At 38.1% G+C, this 21,060-nt stretch overlaps 1 protein-coding gene across 4 annotated transcripts in view; it reads left to right on the forward strand.

The window, feature by feature from the left end:
* The window catches only part of NR5A2 (nuclear receptor subfamily 5 group A member 2), a 112,714-nt gene that overhangs the window by 17,561 nt on the left and 74,093 nt on the right, over positions 1-21,060 (forward strand). For all 4 annotated transcript variants that reach the window (XM_067538296.1, XM_067538298.1, XM_067538297.1 and 1 more), the window contains 2 exons: positions 1,044-1,185; positions 3,974-4,620. In XM_067538296.1, the coding sequence (XP_067394397.1) occupies positions 1,044-1,185; positions 3,974-4,620 (789 nt within the window). The remainder of the gene's footprint in view (positions 1-1,043; positions 1,186-3,973; positions 4,621-21,060) is intronic.

Genomic DNA, 21,060 nt, shown 5'->3' on the forward strand with positions numbered 1-21,060 from the left:
TTTTGTTGTGGTGAAGTGGTAGAGTTTTAGAAGGACTTTCAGTTCTAAATGTCCCAAATAATTGATTTTAGATGATTTACAATATTATTGTTCCTGTAGGATAAAGTGACAAAATAGTATCCTCAATACATTTCAGCTTTATAAAGTCTAATGCCACTGTTCCATGATTTTCATCTTTCAATATAAAAATGTAAATTTCTTTTGTCCTCACTACTTCATGCTTATTTTTTCTACAGAGTATTTTATTTCAGTATTTATTTGGACAGGTACACAATTAAAGTCAAATACATGATTTCTTGTAATTAATATAAAGAATATTTGCACATAAAATTTATCCTGTGCACAGGTTTGGAAACTAAATCCATATCTAAAGAAACCAGCTATTATATAGTTGAGACTTTTTAGTGAATTAAATAATTTGTCATGAATAAATCTTCTGAAGTTCTATACAACCATTAAACGGGTTAACTAAAAGCAGAATCTTTTACCCTCTACCCCAGAACAATGCAATTATAAACAGTTTACTGTATGGCAAGCAGAATGAACCTAACAATCATATTTTTGTTTTAAAAAAAATGTATCAAGACAATGAATGTCAAGTATTTATTATGCCTCTGATGTGCACCCCAATGATATACAAAGAGCAAATGTATCTTATGTCTCGATTACATTTTGCAAGTGTTCACATTTAGGTCCCTATAAATTACTTTAAAAATGCACACTTTGGTCATTTTATGAATATTAAAGAACAGACAAAAGTGAGACTGGGCAGCATCCATGTTCATGTTAGGGTTGCAGTGGTGTACAGGCAAGTCTCGCCAAGCTTTGACATAAGTCTACAAAAACGCAACACTAAAACCCCTTCTATGGCCTAGCAGTTTTCTCCAGGGTATATATATCTCTTTGAAATCTAAAATAAACCATGTCACCTCATAAATGCTTGAATTGTATATGACAAATGCTTGATGATTTCCATTAAGTAAAATGCTGAAACCTACTGTTAAAGTGAAATGGACTGACTCTTTTTTTTTCCTGTCATACAGGGATTCTTTAAACGAACGGTCCAGAATAACAAAAGGTACACATGTATAGAAAATCAGAACTGCCAGATTGACAAAACACAGAGAAAGCGTTGCCCTTACTGTCGATTTCAAAAATGTCTAAGTGTTGGAATGAAGTTAGAAGGTAAGAATTATTACTGTTGTTGTCTATTTATAATCTATGCAATATGTGAACTACTGAAAATATTTTATACATTTTAGTTTTATGCAAATTATGTTGTACATCATTTACCATACCTATTTAAAAATCCTTGCTAGTAACTTACAGTATGCTGCTATTGTATGTTTTAAATAAGGGATTTTTTTAATCTATTCATAATAGTAGCCGGTCAAGTATAAATTAAAGCTAGTTAAAACCACAACAAAAAATTGAAACCCTTTGACTTATACATAGTTTGATGCATTTAAGAGTGAGTGAAAGTAAGAATAGCATGGAAATTACTTTTTAAACTTTATAGGAACAAACAGAATTAATTCAGAATAAAAACAGAATGCATTATCAGTTCTCAGAACCGGGAATTAATAATTGCAACCTAATTCTGGTTTTTAGTATCATGCATGATTTTATTTAATTTATATTTTTATAGTGTGTTTGTTGTGGTAATCTTTGTTTTGCAATATTCATCTTAAATAAAATGTGAAATAAAGAAATATTAAGAGTCTTGCCTCATGCAAAATTGCAATTGATTTCAGAAGGAGTTCAGTACAGAGTGATTGCAGGATTGAGCTCAAATATGGGTAAAATAGTCTCTAAAAGTATGTCACAGTTAACATGAATAGATACATTCACGATGAGATTTATTGAAAAAATTAAGGAAAATATGAGATTTTAGAGTTCAGAAAGATTATTCAGATACACAGAAGAATGGGAATACTATAACAGTGTATTGAAATAACAGAAAATTACTGTAAAGAAGCTAGTAAGAGGATCTTGATGTTCAACACAACTCCTTCCAAACATATCATTTACATATCAAACATTTAGGCCCAGATTCTACAGTGGGAAATTTGCCTGAGTAAGAAGTGCAGGATCATTCTTTACTCAGGCAAAACTCTCATTGTAATTGCCTGTGTTCAGACTGTAGGATCAGCCAGCATTACAATGGAAATGTGAGGATATAAACGCAGATATGTATTCAAATATACAAAGAGCCTCTCACAATTTAGTAAATACAACGCTCGCTATGTTTGCTCACAGTGCACAGATACAACTGATATATTACACTGAGCTGAACATCTTGGGTTGCGGTATATCCCTCTAAAAACAAGTAGTAAAATAAGTCATTTGGAATATTTTTGTCAGTACGGACACTTATCACCAGGTTCAAAATATATTGCTTAACTGCTACTTCTATCTGTTTTTAATTACAGATAATCACACAGGGCTGAATTCTGTTCTCATATGATTACATGCACCTCACTTGTGCAAGTCCTACTGAAATCAAAGTATCTCAGGGTGGAATTTGACCTATAGTGTTTAATTGTGCCGCATGTTGCAACAGTTTTGAGGAGGACATAAATACTCAGTTAGTTAGTTAGTTACATTTATCAGCAAAATATTATATTAAGACTTTTCAGTTTCCTGCAATACTCATAAGGGATGGTGTTAGCAGCCCCCCCTCCCCCCCCCCCCAAAAAAAACCCCCAAACCTGCAGCATTAAGTAAAACATATTTTAAGGTACTTTACATGATTTATCTTTACATCCTTCTGTCACGTCTCTACAACTTCTTTCTCTATCTGGAAAATTGGAAGAACACATGCTTCCATAATTGTAAGTGCCTGTGGCATTTATATATGTATTTTCCTGATAGTGATATATGGTCTTGAACTGTAGTTCATAAATTACCATGTCTACCAAAAATCATTAATTGTTAAAGTTTTTATGATAATATACAGCATTATGTGTACCTAGGATTCATAATAAATTTTTAATGTTACACTAATCCCTAAGATAAAAAGCTCAAAAATTTAACCTCCAGCTATCTCAGCAGTCTCAACATGTCACCAAGCTGTCAGAGGTTCCTGTTTCTATCGAATTGCCATTGGGCAAGGTGGGTTTGGTGAGAACTTCTCACTAGTCCATTAGATATATGCCATGGTGACAGATATTGCTGTGACAGAGACCAACAATATGACTCCCAAGGCAACTGCTGAAGTAAATTTGTTTTAATTATTTCTAATTCCAGAGATGTTACAAGCTGTAACATTGTTAATAGTTTGAGCCAGTTCAACCTTCTGTGTGGAATATGGCAAGTGGACTGCTTTCTCTATGCCTGTTCAGAATGCATTTGAAAACATCTCTAGAAATTGAGAAAATGAGGAATGTTCCTTAAACATTTGCAACCATATACATAAACCATAAAGAAAATAATCTTTAATGTTTACCAAAGAAAACATATTCACCTTTATGCCTGTTGAGCATTTTACAGTTTGTTTCAGACAATTTTGTACAGTGGTGGTATGCAGTAATGGAAATATTATCATGAGATAATGTGGCCCTCTGGATACTTCTGAGATGAGTTTTGACCATAAGCCATTTTTCCTAATGATACAATGGACTGCAATATAACACAAATCATGAGATCTCAACAGGAATCACGTTATCTCATGATGTGTGAAATTGCTGCAGCCAACCACAGTATGTCCCTAATTATTACCTCTGAAGTGACCTGAACAATGAGTACATGTGTGTTAAGAATATTTGTCCAATGACAAAAGGTAACTAAGAAAATTAAAATTCATTAAGCCAAAAGATTTTTGTTTTCTTTTGGAATAATACTTTACTTTGATCAAAATAGAACTAAGGGAGTGCTGCTGTATTGCCATTTTCTTAATATTCTTCAGCTGAACATGCATTTATCTGCTTAAATTTTAACTAAGATCTTACTTCCTTTTCTTTTCTCCCAACAGCTGTGAGAGCTGACCGAATGCGTGGGGGTCGAAACAAGTTTGGACCAATGTACAAGAGAGACAGGGCACTGAAGCAGCAGAAGAAAGCTCTTATCCGAGCAAATGGACTTAAACTGGAAGCCATGACTCAAGTGATCCAAGCAATGCCCACTGACCTGACAATATCCTCTGCAATCCAGAATATCCACTCTGCTTCCAAAGGCCTACCTCTGAACCATACTGCCTTGCCTCCTACAGACTATGACAGAAGTCCCTTTGTAACCTCTCCAATTAGCATGACAATGCCACCTCACGGCAGTCTACAAGGTTACCAAGCTTATGGCCACTTTCCAAGCCGTGCTATCAAGTCTGAGTACCCTGACCCTTACACTAGCTCTCCAGAGTCAATAATGGGCTACTCATACATGGATAATTATCAGACAAGCTCACCAGCAAGTATTCCACATCTGATATTGGAACTCTTGAAGTGTGAGCCAGATGAGCCGCAAGTCCAGGCTAAGATCATGGCATATTTGCAGCAAGAGCAAGCTAACAGAAGCAAACATGAAAAGCTCAACACGTTTGGGCTTATGTGTAAAATGGCTGACCAAACCCTCTTCTCCATTGTTGAATGGGCAAGGAGTAGCATCTTTTTTAGAGAACTTAAGGTAGGTAAAAAGCTCTCATTATTTTAGATACAGGTTTTTAAGCAAGAATATATGATTTAGCATTTTGTTAAAATGCATCACGCTTACTTTACTTCGGCTTGATGTAGGTTTACTATGATGAGAAACTGTCACTTGATTTTGCTGTTTTAGCCTATTATGTAGGATATCAGATAAAAAGGCTGAACGGAGCCTGAAGTCTATATTTAATGCATCTCCCTCTCTCTCTATCTCTGATCACAAATCATTTACTCTTCTGAAAACATCCATTGACTGTATTGTATGCAGAACGTTAAGCATGCAAATTACATCACTAAAGGTAGCATTTACCTAGCTGCTTCTGTTACCCAAGTTACATATTGTGGGGAGGGGGGAAATACTTTTACACTTTTATGTATATACTGTATACAGCCCCAAAACTACTGTGTACTACAGAAACATTATTTGTGTGTATGTGTGAGAGCAACACTGAAAGCCTGATCCTCAGTCCAAGTTACACTCAGGATAGGACCTAATGAAGAGATGCAAAGGTGGCTAAGGTCTCCTTTGCACTCCTCTGATCCTAGAGGCACCAAGTGCTTTAACCCATGCTGGCTACAACAGCCCCTTAGAGGCTAATGCTTAGGCCAAGGATTGCTGGAGCACTAGACAGTGGACCACCCTATCATATGAATGACAACTCTATGATAGCCAGTAATTCCCCAACACCAAGGAATTCCTCCGTTGATTTGCTAGAGCAGCTTTATGGCCCCGCTCTAGTGGCATTCATCTGGCATAGAAGGATGAGGGGTGGGAGAGCCAAACATTTGGCTCTGAACCACTAGCCCTAACACTAGCTCAATAGGGGAGATAGCTCTAGAATGAACAAATGGCCCTTTTCTGATCCAAAAAGAGAAGACACATTGGAATCCACCTCCAAAACTTCCTGTAGTAGTGCCTATTTCTGCATTTCCTACTGCTACTCCTATTCCTACTCCTACTTCAACATCATCTGTTGCTGATCACTATGTTCAGCCTTGTGACACTCAGTGATTCCTTGCAGGCTCCCCTGTAGCCAAGGGAAGGTAATCCAATATCCTAATAGAACTCCTCCTGCAGAGTTTCACTGGGCATTGAAACCTCCCTTGTGAATCAGGAACACTACAGGGGGACTCTGATTTAAAAAACAAAAGGCAGAGGTACAGAACAGGTTGTTCGCTGCATCAGAGCTATTGGCTGTTATAAGCATGAGGATGCTAAGATACATTTGGAGTGAGCTCTGAAAGCTGATTAAAAGGAAGTTAATGGAACTTCATTGCGCTACCCAAGCAACTGGAGTATGGGCGACTCTGACCTCAGATGCTTATTCTCACTCCATTCCCAAGAGTGGTTGCAGGAGCACTGGATACTCGGCCTGAATGAGGAGAAGGTCATTTAGAGGGAGAAAGAAGGTGATTTAAAAAAGGAAAATAAGTGTCTAATTTCACCGGATTTATTTGCAAATATAAATTATTTAAGATTTTATAATAAGACACACGCTCTATTTTACATTATTTAAAGCTACAAACTGCAGAAACAAACTTTACAAATAACTTCCTAAAAGTCAACTTTTATTCATAAAGGGCCAGACCTTCCTACCCTTACACTGAGGAATACCTTTCTCTGTGAATAGTTTCTGCGATTTCAGTGGGTATTACTCAATGTGAGTAAGAATGACAGGATCTGACATAAAATTATTATGGAGTTATGCAATAAAATGATAATCTGAAAACATTTTTTAAGGGATGTTCCTTAAATATTCATCTTTTATGCTTCCAAAACCCAATGTGTATGAAGATTATAACCACTCAGAAGGCTGTAGTGTGGACAGTTATAGGAGACAGCCATTACCTCCAGCATCAATCTTGAAGATTCTCTTTATGTCCCTTCCTCTATATCCACTACAATAACCACACAAGATGCAGGAACATGTTCCATACAAGAGAGAACCAACTTCTCCAGGCTCTAGAAGGATGTGGACTACATACATTTTGTACCCAACAAGCAGATTTTTTTTAAAAAAAATAGGCTTTTTTTTTTTTTTTTTAAAGCGCTTAAAAAAAAAAAGGCACTTTTTCCATCTTAATATCTGTACCTTTTTACATCAGAGGACCTTATCCATCAGACAGTTTAATATCTGCTGACAGATCTTCCTCTTGTACAATGAGCTACTAAACCACAGAACATCCCTGGAGAATCACAAGATAATGAAGTACATCAGCACCTATAGGAAATCACTCCACACCTGATGGATTTTATGGACTGGGTCCTGCAAAATGCTGAGCATGTTCAACTCCTAGTGACCTCAGTGGGAGTTGTAGGTGCTCAGCACTTCATTGGATCAGGTCCTAGTTTATTAACAGCAATGGAGGCCTCAGTACTAGAGTGAGAGAAAACAGCATATCCCTTTGCTGCTGGAAGATGAGAGAAATAGCACTAACAGGACTTACATCCCTATCTGAACTTGGATTCCTTCCCACGACCTCTTGCTTCAATTTAAGGTGTCCACTCCTGGCCAATGCAAGAAGAATAGATATCTCAGAATACTCCACAGAGCATGAATAGTGAAGGAAACATATTTGGCATGTGCATATGATTGGGAGAACTCAAGTGCAGTATGGCAGTGGGAGGCGCTTGTGGGGAAAGAGGGGGACTAGATCACCAAATGAACTAGCCTTAGTCTTGCCATTCTCAACTGATCCAAATCAATACTCACAGCTGAGATGCATGAGAAGTATGCTTAAGAATGAGAACATGTTTCTCTTGTTACTCCTATTTTTCTAAGTTTATAGTATGAATCTTGGAGCTCTACTGCAGATAAGACAGGTGCATAAAAAGAATAAGAGTTTTTCTCTTGGATGAGTGACTCATAAATAGCGAAACAACAAAAATCTGCATAAATAATGGATTGCCACAAATTCATAATGATCCTATGCATAGAGATCACATCTTACATAAATGACTGCAAGTTACTAAACAGGGTGTTAGGAAGCCATTCACCTTCCAAACCCATTGTTACATGTTCATCTCTTCGATGCATGAGAAAGGGGAAACCTTTTTTCTTTTGTCCCAACCCTACAGATTTGGAGCCAGAAATCTTAAACATCCTTTAACTCGGAGAACTGAAAAGGAGACATGATGACAAAGTGCTGTCTTAATTCATAAATGGGTTGAGGCAATGCCACTGAATTTTGCTTATTACATTTTCCTTTATTCTTTCCCTTTATCACATAATTACTATTTTAAAATCAATTCACATAACCATTTTAAAAGTAAATATGCATTTACGTCTTGAAGCTTCCAATCAGTTTATCTATGATCATCTTCCTCTGAGGGTATCTTATCTACCAAAATGCCAACACCTCTTCTGTTTTATGCATATCATGGGCCACAAAAAACACCTACAACTATAGTAGACCTTCCTGTAACCAAGCTGTAGCATATTCTTTGCATTGTACAGGACTCTTAACTTCATTCCAAAGATCTTAAAGGTCTTTTCAATCCATGTACGAGTTAATTTTGGGGGAATCATCTCTTTCATGCTGGAGAAATAGAGAAGGGAGTCATTAGATTCTTCAAATGACATTCATTATCACTTACAGCAATGAGCTACAAAGTATGCATGACAAATACTCTTCAAGGTTGATAGTGAAGTGATAGTAAGAAAATGTAATGTTTTAAGACTTAATTTTTATTTATTAAAGGCCAGATTCTGCCACTTTTACGAGTGGCACCTTATGCTGAAAGTTGTCCCATTTGAAATTAATGGAACCGCTCATGAAGTAAAGTACTATGCATCATGAATATGGATGTAAAAATCTGGAAATTTTGATTTCAACCTCTTGCTAATATCACAAACATAAATCTATCTTTCATGTAGCCTTAGATGATGGCAGTGTAGCAGGCTGTGCTATCCAGGAGAAAGGTCTTTGCAAGGCTAAAAAGAAAACATTGCAAGAGCTTCTTTGGTCCAAAGACTGCATGGCCTGAAGAGGGGATACAGAAAGCTCCAGTGGCCTCCATCTTCCCTGATCAAAATGTTAGTCAAACAGAGAAGAATTCACCAGCTACTATCAAGGCTAACGTAGTCTTCACTACATAACTCTTCTGCAAGCCAGTAGCCATCAAATTGCTTTCTCCGGAATGAGGGCCTCATTATGCTGTAGCATAACATCCAGGAAAGTATCAAGGGCCCTGGGCCCAGAAAATTAACTGAGGGTGGCAACTACCTAAAAGTCACAGAGCATGTAACGTTTACCTCAACTGATTCCAATATTTTAGAGAGTGGATGTTATAGATCAAATTACTACATGGGCACAAAATTCCATTGTCCAGCTATGCCAAATGGAGCCAGGAGACTCTGGATGTTGTTTAATTAAGCTTCAACTTTATTCCTAAATGTCAGGGAGTACCCAGCAAATAAACATACAGCACAGGTAATCCCATCATCATTTACATATACTGGAGAGTGGGGGTAAGGCTGCTGTCAGTCCTCACTCCTTTACCCATCCTGCTGCTGGGACCCTTCCCACCTCAAATGAGGGTTAAGGGTGGGGCTATAAAAGAGAAGGGGTTGGCTGTCTGCCATACCAGTCATAGGAGTCCCAAAACGCCTGTTTCCTCTCCTTTAAAGAATATCTCCTTTAAATTCTTTACCAATCCATTTTTATCTGATCACCATATCCCTTCCCTATGGACTACCTGCAGTGGACATCCACCCCACATTTACATAATGAGTTGCAACATCATGGCCTAAGCCCTGTTTAATGTCTGCCTCACCTAAGCCCCCAGCTGCTGTGGGAAGGTGAAAACAATCCAAGTTGCCTTGGCCAGTCTGGCAGTGAGGGAAAAAGTCCTTTCCAGTCCCCCGAGCAAGGATCAACTAGCATGATGACCACAGCAGATCATAACAAAACTTGGCATTTAACTACTTCCTTGGGTGGAAACTGCTCTGCCTGGTCTAGGTTAGAGAGGACTTTTTCTGCACAGAGTGGACCTAAGTAGTTCTGCTGCTCCACTGATCAGTGGGGGAGAGGGGTGGTTCAGCATCCCTACGCTGACCTAGTCAGAAGCTGCCACAGCTCTCTAGCCCATAAAGGGGCCACACACCTTTTTCTTATAAGCCATACAATACCCCCCACTACTTAATGTACGGTGAAGTCATTTAGCAAATGGTTGCCGGGAGGCTGGGCACGTAAACTACACCTAGACAAATTATACAAAGTCCCTCTTATACAAAGCCCTCTTCTGTCCAAGCTGCTCTTCTTTGTCACTCTTGCAATTTCAAGTATTGCCCCATTTTCTCCTGTTTTATACTGCTTTCTCTTCATTACATTGCTGGAAAGCAACTATTTTAATGTCATTTAACTGACCTTTTGAGGAACAGAGGCTAAAACAAGAGGAGTTTAATCTCACTGTTGTGACAACAATATATTAAGTCTCTCTCTTTTTTTTTTTTTTCCTGGTGCAAGTCCCTTCCATTCAGAATCTTTTGTCACTTTTCATTAAGATGATCATTTTTGTTATGTTGATGACAATTTGGTAATGTAGACAAGACAAGATACTAGTGAGGATGTGAAATCCTTATAGGGTGAGCATGCAATTTGAAGTTGGAATGAATATCTTGAACATAGCCAGTATGAAAAAACATTGAGAGGTCAAATTTATTAGGGCAAAGTTCTTTCCTGTACTAGCCAGGGGGAGGAGAGACCCCAAGGGGGCCCTCCAAAAACTGCTTTTTTAGTTAACCCCTCTAGCAATGATGTTTTTGGTTCTCTTCAACTTTTGTGTGGCAACTCCTCTGGAATTAGTGCTCCCCTGGGGCTACAGGAGCTGTTGTTTCCTGTGCATCGAAAAAGGGGAAACCAGATTAATGGCAGGCGTCCCCATAAGTGGCACAGAGAGGGTGCTAGTCGATTCTCCAATATCTTTATTGTCGTCAGAGTTGGTCAGGGCAGTGCAGAGCTGGGATAAGGAACCTGTGCCCTTTATTGCTGCGCAGCCAGAGTTTGTTGACTAAGTCCGACAACTCCGTGATTTCTGACTGTATCAGTTCTAAACCAGAATCCACCTTCTTGTAAGTAGGTGTATTTCATCTAAGTCAGTGGAGCTGCCTACACTTGCACTAGAGTGAATTTGGCCCTTTGGCTTAAATTGTGTTTCTTCCAAGGTTTTAAATTCTCTAAGAAACAATGTTTTGACAATTTATGTTCCTTAGGACCTTGTCCATGTTACTATGTCTCCTGTATAAACACTTCTAAATTTGTTTGCCCTGGTAGCAGAGACAGATGGCAATTGGGCAAAAGCTATTTAAATAAATTTATATCCCATGCTCACACCCAGCACAACAGTTAGCAGCAACTAAAATGGCTTCTGAATATCATAAAAAGTGTAGTGTGGACAGGGTCAACAAAAATACTGGACTACATCTTCCATCTCCTCTAAAAAGCGTTACTGACAACACTTCATACATCACTTTTCATTCCAAATTTCTAATTCCAAACAAATAAATCAAACACCCCAAAACAGAGCCCATAAAAATTAGAGAATTAAATGACAGAAGTCCAAGAAATATCAAGTTGTCTCTTGTAAAATAATTATATAGAGTAGGAAATCTATATTTGTTTGTGAAGAAAAATATTAGCAGTGGAACTCTTCAAAAAGTTTTCCTGTGGGTGCTGAAAGGCTGTTACATTATTCAGACTAACTAATCAAATGCAATTGGGTAGCTTGAAGTGCTTTAGATTTTTCTTGTACTGTACATTTATCAAAGCAGGAAATGTAACTAACAGAGCTGATGAAAGGAATCTTTTGCAGTGTTCTTTCAATCAGGGATCTTCCAGAGCAAATAAAGAGAAAACAGCTCTGCTGTTTAAAACATTTAGGTTCAGGATTTCCCTTAGTTTTCAGTGGTTATATTAGCTAATTAACATGCTGTCATGCATAGTCACTGATTTCTGGTCAAGTTTAGGAAATGCATTCCATGATATGGAAAAAAGAATGGCCTTCATTCTTAATCTGTTTCTCAAATGTCTGGAAAAAATACTGGGTGAAAGTATTAATCTTGTACAATTAAAATAATTACTCATTTAGAAAACTTTAAATTTAAACTTTAAATTGACAAATTCCAAGTGTACTTTGATGAAAAACAATTGTTCATAATGACATTTGTATCTGAGAAGATGTGGAAGGCAGTAGTAAAATCAGTATTTCAAAAAGAAAAGTCCTAGGGGAGAGGACAAGGATTGATGGAGCATGGAGACTAAGCTACACACCTCATCTAGAGGTGCACCTTCTCAGTCAGTGCAGTGTGTGGAAGTTTGCTTTGCCATTGTCTTTGCTGTATCTGTTCTAAGGGTAAACACAGGATTTCAGAATCTAGGGCTGCCATTCTAACATACTTTCTGAACCCTATATTCAGGCCTGAGCCAAGCCATCTTGGGGTGACAAGAAAACTGACCTTCCATGCCCACTTACTCCAGGCCTTGTGCTAAGGCAGCCCACAAACATGCCACTTAAGAGTGTATGTTTAAGGTAGCCACTTTCCACTAGAATAGACTGAGACTCTCAAACTCACCTTAGTGATCATATGTACATCATGAGTGGCCAACAAGTGATAATGATCTTTAGTCATTAATGAACTGAGCAGGACTTGAACTAGTGATGATGCCCTGGGACATCTAGTCCACCCTAGAGCTAGGGTCTGGTGTGATAAGCAAAGGCACTCAGTACAGCAGTTAGCTGGAAAGATGGCAGGTAAAGGAATTTCAGAATTTCCATTTGTTTAGCTTTCCCTTTCAAAACCTAGGTGCAAAATCAGAAGCTCAAGCAACTATTTGCACTGAGCTTTTATCTGTTACATGGGAGATGTTTACCCGTCCAGGATAGAATTAAAAGATGCTGCTCCTTAGGGGCCTCATTCTGTAGGCCTTGGTCAAGCAAAAACAATACTAAAGTCCACCCAAGTAAGGCTTGGGCCCTTGACCAGAAAGTGGGCTGCAATGAATAATGGGCCAGATTTTCAAAGGTATTTAGGCAGAGAGGCACCTAATATATTTTTCAAAAACAGTTAAGCAGGTTAGGTATCTGGTTCCCTTTGTTTTTTGTCTAGCCTGCTCAGATGCTTTTGAAAAAGCTCAGTAAGCACCTCTTTTCATCTTTAAGCTTCTAAATAAAATACCTTTGAAAATCTGCTGTCCTGTGAGTAAAACTGAGGAGAGAATGGTACTCTCCTCTAGGGTACATTCTAGGGCTCCTGTACTTGCTGCTAGACCCCGCATTCCCCCTTCTGGGGAGCATTCCTCCACATGGAGGTGGAAAGCTGTGTAAGTTTGATGCTGACTAGATCAGCATCAGATTACTCAGTAAAGAACCATGGGGTTGGTAGGGAGACATTACAACTTCTGCACCCACCACCTGCCCTATTATATGCACAGATGCAGCCACGGTATGCCACAGAGGCAGCACTCACCACTTCCAAGTCCCCTGCACTGGGTGCAGCTAGAGAAGGGTATCTGTTATTTGGACTATTATTTGCTGCACTAGTGTAGGGTGCAATTTCATTCTTTCTGAAAAATGACACAACTGTTATAACAGTGAAAAGAGGAAGAAATTCCATTCCCTGTGAAAATCACAGATTTGTCCATTCAGAGACGAATGTCAGTTTCATGTTCCTTTCATTTTTGCAAAATTCAAGGTGAGAATAAAATGCCCTGCTTTTTGCAAACAATTACAAGATTTTTTTTTTTGAGTGGGGGAGGGGCTGTTTTCAGTTACATTGAAAGTTTTCTCATCCAGCTCTACCAAAGAGATGTAGATTTAAGGGTCTTTAATTTAATCCATTGCACCTAGGAACTGCTATACCTAGGGTAAAATCCTGGCCTCATAGATGCCAATGGCAAAACTCTTCCCAACTTCAAAGGAGTGGGGATTCCACCCTACAGTACAAGCCAGTGTGATGTTATGCTTCATATATAGAGACATCATGTTGCTACAGAGGGTATGTCAAATTCGGTGCCGTCAGATTGATTCTTCGGGATCCATTGAGCGGAAGTGGAGACCCGCTCAATCAATCCGGAAATCGACTTAATAAATCCACCCCCAGAAAAAGAGTAACACTGCGTCGAAGAAAGGGCATTTTCCATCAGCACAGCGTAGTGGGGACACCACACTCATTAGAATTTAAGAAGCCGATGGAGATACACAAGCTATGAGTAGCTTGTGTATCTCCCATCAACTGCTGCCGAATTTCACGTTAAGTGTAGACCAGGCCTTTATGAAGAAAACATCAAGGACAGTGAAGAACTATGTTCTAACTGCAGTAGGAGTAATAGTGTTACTAAGAAATGGAAAATTTAGACTGACTGTCAAGAAAAATTCCCTAATGACAAGAGCTAACAAACTGTGCTATAGTCTCCCAAGAGAAGTGGTGAAAGGCCCGTTGCTTGAGTAATTTAAAACTGAGCTGGACAAAATACACAGCTGTATACAATAGAGAACTGTCCAGCATATGCAGATGAGTGAACTGGATGACTTACTATGTCTTTTCCGTTTTTGATATTAAGATTGCACTATAAAAATCAGTTTAAGACCCCAGGCAGAAAGGAACAAAGATGTAGATTGAATTTCTTAATTTTAGTCCATATAAATTAGGGGGCAAATCATTTATTGCTGTAAAATAGTTTGAGTCCATTTACTTCAAAGGAGCTGTCGCATTTCACACTAGCCAAAGACCAAACGCTAGATTTTTAAAATTATTTTTGACATTTATTGAATCCATCAAGGTTTGCTCCATTACACAACCTAAATTTCTGATCATTCAAATTATTGCCAGCTCTACTTGCAAACTCAAGCAGGAGGTAAAGTCATGCAATGGAAATTGAATTCAGTTGCTTAATTATTTTTCATGCTAACTACTCTACTTATTTTCTCAGCAGCAAAAACAACATTCACAGAGCAAGTTTCACTTTTGATGTGAAACCAATCATAGATTCACAACACAAGATAGAAATGTGATGTTTCCATAATTAGTTTATATCTGTGTGGACTTTACAGTATCTATGTAATTTTCCCAATGTTAACTCTATTAACACAAAACAATCAGCCAAATTTGAGATTAGCACTTAATATAATAACTGTGTCCAAAACTTATTGTTCTGTTAAATATAGGTTTAAGAGAAATCCTGCAGTGAGGTATGATGAATAACATGGCTGTGTATTTACTAAAGCAAGCAAACCTTCTTGTGAATATTTAAACTTGTCGGGGCACCAAAACTATTTGTGACTCTGGATCAAATTTGGCAATTTAATTTGTCAGAAAATAATCTGAAGAAAGATGTTGGAAACATTGAAAAATTTTGTTTTGACATTTTAAAAAACATTTTCAACATTGACATGTCAGTTTGAATCAACATTCCATTTCAAAATGTTGCTTCAAATTGACATTGGAAATGTTTCAACATTGGAAACCAAATTTTTTGGATTTGTTTGTTTGTTTGTTTGTTTGTTGGCAAGAAAGGCCTTTTAAAAAAAATCAGTTTTGGTTCAAAACAAATCAAATTATTTTTTCTGATTTTTTTTCAGTTCAGCCATTGAACTGAAAAATCAATTATTTGCTCAGTTTTATTAATTGTTTCCTTTTCCCCTCAACCTTCTTGGCATGGTCTATTTTAAAAAGTCAAATAATAAAAATATTTGTGTTGAAATAAAGCTCTTGGGATTGAATGTTCTAATTTCCTGTTTGTTTTCTGATTGATTTTCTAATGAAAAAACCCTCTAATTACCTTGTTCTAGTTTATAAGTAGGTACTGTTGATAAAAAACACAGTTTATATTCAGAGAATGAAGAGGAGTTAATACTTGCTATATTCGAGTACATTTTGCTTATTTGTGGGCTTATCATATCGTAACATTAAGCTGAAATGGCTTTTTAACTTGTACTTCTGCAAAAACTACTATTTTTTTAAAGTACTGTTAATCTATCATTAAATTTGTACTTTATCGTCTTTTGATGTACTGCTCTGTCCAGTAAGCTTCGCAGTAGGATGTAAGATTGCACTACCTTGGTGTGGTACAGAAATAGACATGCAGCCCTCACTCAGACAAAACCCGCATAGACAACAGTAGGAATTTTGCCTAAATAAGGGAGTACAGGACTGTGGGCTAGTTGTTGAAATGACTTCATCCTGAAATGGGAAACAATGTCAATTTGCTAAACAAAAGCAACGTACTTCAGGGAAGCATTACCCTAACAGCAATTAGTTTAAAAATTAAAATCTCAAATCTAGTTACCTGACAGCAAGCCTATTTCACTGATGATCACAACATGGGGTCAACCTTATGGAGCACAGAAGGGGGCAGGAGAAGGACTTTGTACACCACAAGTGCAGACCTGTCAGATAATCTGTATCTTGCACAAATTTCTGCCCACTGCATGGAATTTACCTTTGTACACAGGGCCAACCCAAGGTCTGTGCACTACATAAACCCTCAAAACTAGCCTTAGTGGGAGTAAGGTGGTGTATAAGCCTAGTGTTGGCCTCCTGCACAGGAGTGCATTTCACTCCACTCACACACTCTGACCCAGTCCCTTTTCCCCGGCCTCCCTCCATATTTCCACCTTGGCACAAAGGCAGCATAAGGGTATATGTAAAGTTTGGGCATAGACTGGGGAGTGGTTTAGGTTGAATTTCTTGCTCCTGATCTTGCAATGCACAACAGCCATTTTGGACAAAGTCCAATACATCTACCCAGTCGCAAGATAACTGTGATATACACTCAAGGCAGCATGTGAAAAGTAGGATAAGTAACTAGGCTACCACCTATTCAGGTTTGTATAACACACAAGTGTAATTCCCCTTGTTTCTGGCCAATGCTAGATTTGAGGGAATAACAAATAACAAACCATTGATCATTTTCTCAGTCTTTCTTCCAAAACTTCTCCTAGTCCAATTGATTTCAACAGAGTTAAAAGGCATGGTACAAGTTTTGACCCCAAATGTATCTTATTTATACATTTTAAATATTGGCTTTAAGCATTTGCCACTGGGTTCACTACTATTATGGTGCCAGAACAAGTATAGGGCAAATACAAGGGAAGGGAGAAAAGAAAGAAAGAATCCAGTGGAGAGATTATAGTTTGTTATGGGCTTTCTCACTGCCTCATAATATTTGTACTTCTCATGGATATTATGGTGATGAGTGACTTAGAAGCATGACAGATACCGCTGGTAAAATCAAAACAAACTGGATAATTTTTAAAATATTGAATACTTCTGTCCTGATAAAGTACCAATAGTTAAAACAATTGCAGTTTACAAGAAAAGTAAGAAGTTGAATAAACACATTACTGAAAAAAGGAATATTTGTTTTACCTATTTCAGGAGATTCCTGTAGTGGTTATCACTCTTGTATTTGGGAAAAAAACTAAAATCTGTCTTCATTAATACAGAAATAGAAAAATGTTATGTTTACATCTAAATACAGGTCTTTTATTTGTAGAAAGAAAAGTAGCTTTGAAAACTTTGTTGCTAAATAAAATCTTGGATCAAATAAATTTAATAAGGCGTTAAAGCAACAATAAACACAGGAAATATACATGAATAAAGTGTTCAGAAAGTCAGGCAAATCTTTTAAGACTATAAATATCACCTAAGCTAGGCCACTATAATTAGCAAAGGGTGAACAAAAGAAGATATCCAGAAATAGATAGGGGTAGAAGGGCGGGGGGTGAAATGTCTTGGTTAACCTTATTCAAGTGTTCTTTCCATAGCATAGGAAATGGTTCTAGCTAACTCAAGAGTACTGTGACTATTAACTGATTTTAAAAGGACATTTCCATGTTGTCTCTTTGCCAAGAAAACTCTTTTACTGGCATGTTTCCTATATACAGGAAATATCATCCTTCCTAAGTGACACTGGATGTGATGAAGAATTATATCTTCATTCTAGTGCTACAATCAGCATGGTCTACTTGTCCCAACTGATTACTTTTATATATTTATCAGTGAATATTTAGGGTCATATTATAACCTCACAATCTGCCCTAAGTAAAGGGCAGTGCTGTGAATTGTGGCACTGAGGGCTTGTCTTTACTGCTAAAAATGTTGCATTTTTTTCCCCTCAGGATAACTAATGAATCTGAGCTATTTTGAGGTAAAAACCCAGCCAGACACATTAAGTTTACCATGAGGTAAACTCACCAAGGGTAACCTCCGGTGGAAGTGTAGGTCTTAACTGTGGCAAGTTAACCTCACAGTAAAATTGAAGTGTGTGGTCTGCACTATGATTTTACCTCAGGATAGCTCATGCACATTAGTTACCCCGAGATAAAAAAACAGCTTTTTTTAGCAATGAAGACAAGACCTTTGTCATAATTCATTTCCTGGTTTCCCCCCCTGCAGTGGGGGGAGGGGAGCAACTGATTACTTATTCCTATGGTATACAGTGCGAGGAAGTTGAGGGGTATCTACACCCCCTTATTCCCTAGGCAGGTGAATTGGGAAAATAACAACCTTGCCCTTCAAGATTATCAATGTGAGTATGTTGGGTGTATGGACTCAGGGCTTTTCTTCCCTACGGCATTCGGTCGATGTAAGGTACACGAGTTACAATATGGAAGTGGCGTAACTTAAGTCGGTATACCTTACATTGCCTTGCTATGGTGTCTTCACTATGCTATGTCGACGGGAACTGCTCTGAGTGTCCGTCTTTTGTTTGAGTGGATTATAGGAGTCAAAGGGAGAGCACTCAGAGCATCTCTTCACCAGATCCACTAAACCAATGCCACTGCATCAATGGCAGTGGTGCCAATTTAGCGCTGTAGTGAAGACAAGCCTTCACTCTCAAACACCTTACTAGGAGAAAACTCCCATGGAAGTTAACAAGAGTTTGTCTGAATAAGGAGTGCGGGCTTAGGTCCTATATATGTATATTTACAATTTTGTGTGTAGTGTCTGCCTGTTTTCTTTGGTAGAAGTTCCCTATAATTCTTGCACTATTGTATTTTTCTAAAATGTTATTCACCTGTCTCCAACTTCCCACGCATTCACTCCTTTTCCATTCATTTCTCTGCCTCATGAAAACTATATTCACACCAAAATTGCCACCTGAAGTAGCATTCTTAGGCCTTTATATCTATGGGCCAGACTGCACCCCCACAGCAGGGGTCAGGAGAACCGTGAGATTCCCCAAGCAATCTCTACAATTCGTCCTCTCCAGGAAGAGGAATTTGTGTGGTTGTGAGGGAAGGAGGGGGTAAGGCCTCCTATCCCTCTTGAAGGCACATATCTGTGGGAAGGGGATCTTCTGCATGGACTGTCTCTGCCTCTGTGTATTCCACTGGCCTCCTTTCTTCCTGGCTGCATGATTGTTGCTGGAGCTCAGTAACAGCCACAAAGATGGCCCAGAGGCACCCAATCCAAACTCTTAGCTCTTCCCCAGATTTCAGCAAAGAAGTCCAGGGGTTAATAGATGATAATGTTGTGCAGAGTAGCCTCTCTTGTGCTCCTGTCTCACTTATCTTGGTATCCACTCCCACAATTGGCCAAGTCCCTTTCATGCAAAGGGACTTCATGGAGTGCTAGAAAAGGGAAAACTGTGCCACTGAGGCAGAGTTCCCTGACTCCCACTTCCACAGAGACTGGAAGAGATCTGCTCACAGAAGGGATTCTCTGGGCCCCTATTTATTAATTACTACTTATACAGTAGAACATCTGCTCATAAAAAGCCCAAAACATTGAGGCTTAAAATCTTTTAGCAGTAATTTTGAATGTGAATTACACCCACACTACCAAGATTTGTTACTCTTTAGAAAAACTAAACTGCTGCAGAAAATGATGTCAGAGACCATGTTTGTACAGTGCCTAGCATATATCCTGGTCTACCAGGACCATCTTTTTTATTCTTTCTTTGACTACCCAAGTCAGTATGGAACATGACCTGCCTTGCTGTAGCGCGCAGAAGAAATTGTGTCACACCAATGAAGAAAAATTTAATCTTACCACCACTGCAAACTCATATGAATTACAAAAATTATTCAATTTATCTTGTTTTGTTTTAAAACAGCAATCAATATATGTATCTAGCCAGCTAAGTATTTTCATTATCCTGATGCTAATCTTAGCATCCTATACCTAAATTAGAAAAAATACGTTCTCTGTGTAGGGGACCAAAATTATCTCTACCATCTTTAGGGCCAGATTCTGCCACCCTTACTCACCTTGAATAATACTATACTATGCAAACAATCCCATGGATTTCAATAGGATTCATTGTGGCAAGATGCTGCTCAACTTGAGTAAGATTGGCAGAATCTGTCCCCTAGTTTGCCCTGCTTCCTCCTCTGTTATTTAAAAAAAAAAGTTTCTATCATTGTAGTTCACATCTTGAGAACAGAAAATATTGTTCTGCTTTGGGATTTTGATCTCAAGCTTGCATGCCCACATGTACCCAAGGACATATTGAACAAGAGGCATTTTTCTCTCTCTCTTTAGAAGTAGTATTCCATGTGGCTTTATGTGCTAACATAACCCCAGTTCCAATATTTCAAAAGATACAGAACTTCCCAGCATGATGATAAAGTTTTCCTGTGTTCCAATAATAAAAGCTGAACGTACCAGTAATTTCCAGTTCCTTTGTGACCAGGCAGCTTGTGAAGACTAACTCACTCATAAGTACCCAACCTGCAATATCAGTGTGGGAGTCGGAAACAGATGTTCACTGGACAATACAATTTGTTGTCACTGTCGATACTATGTGGCACTTTTCCCAACTGAAATTGTTTGTGGATGGAAAAGAATGTAAGGAGTGATTCATGCCCAAAATGATTATTTTTCATTTGCTAGATGCTATACACTCCTTGTTTTCTTTTGCTTTAAGTGATTGAACAATAGAGAATAAAACCATCAAAATACAGTATGCTGGTGTGTTAGCATCTGGGTAATACTTTACCCAACAATATTTACAGCATTTTCTCCAGAGACATGACTATTCTCAGTATTATGAAAACGTTAAGCGCACACAGTCAAATTCAACTACATTTGTAACTGGATAAAACTCTAAGTCAATGGTGCTGCACCCATTTATGCCAGCAGAGAATCTTGTCCAAAGTATCTATTTTCCTAGAGCCTCAGCATACAGTTTGCTTCTGTGAAAGATGCAAGTTATCATTCTCATACATAACAGGTTTTTTTTTTATAATGGCTTCTCTATTTCTTGGCAAATCTTTCAGGATTTTTGAAGCATTCAAAAATTATCAAACACTCAAAATAGTAAAATCTTCTCATGAGACTAGAACAGAATGCCTAGCCTTGATTTGAAAATATCATGAATATTACAAAAGCAAATGCACTAGATCATACTTACTGTAAGAGACAATGGATTAGCCTACGTGCTTTTTAAATTAAATATTAATTTTTCAGAGATGCAT

The sequence above is a fragment of the Emydura macquarii genome, unplaced genomic scaffold, assembly GCF_026122565.2.
Source record: "Emydura macquarii macquarii isolate MOO-44397 ecotype Brisbane River unplaced genomic scaffold, CSIRO-AGI_Emac_v2 contig_480, whole genome shotgun sequence".
In the NCBI taxonomy this organism is placed as follows: Eukaryota; Metazoa; Chordata; order Testudines; family Chelidae; genus Emydura; species Emydura macquarii.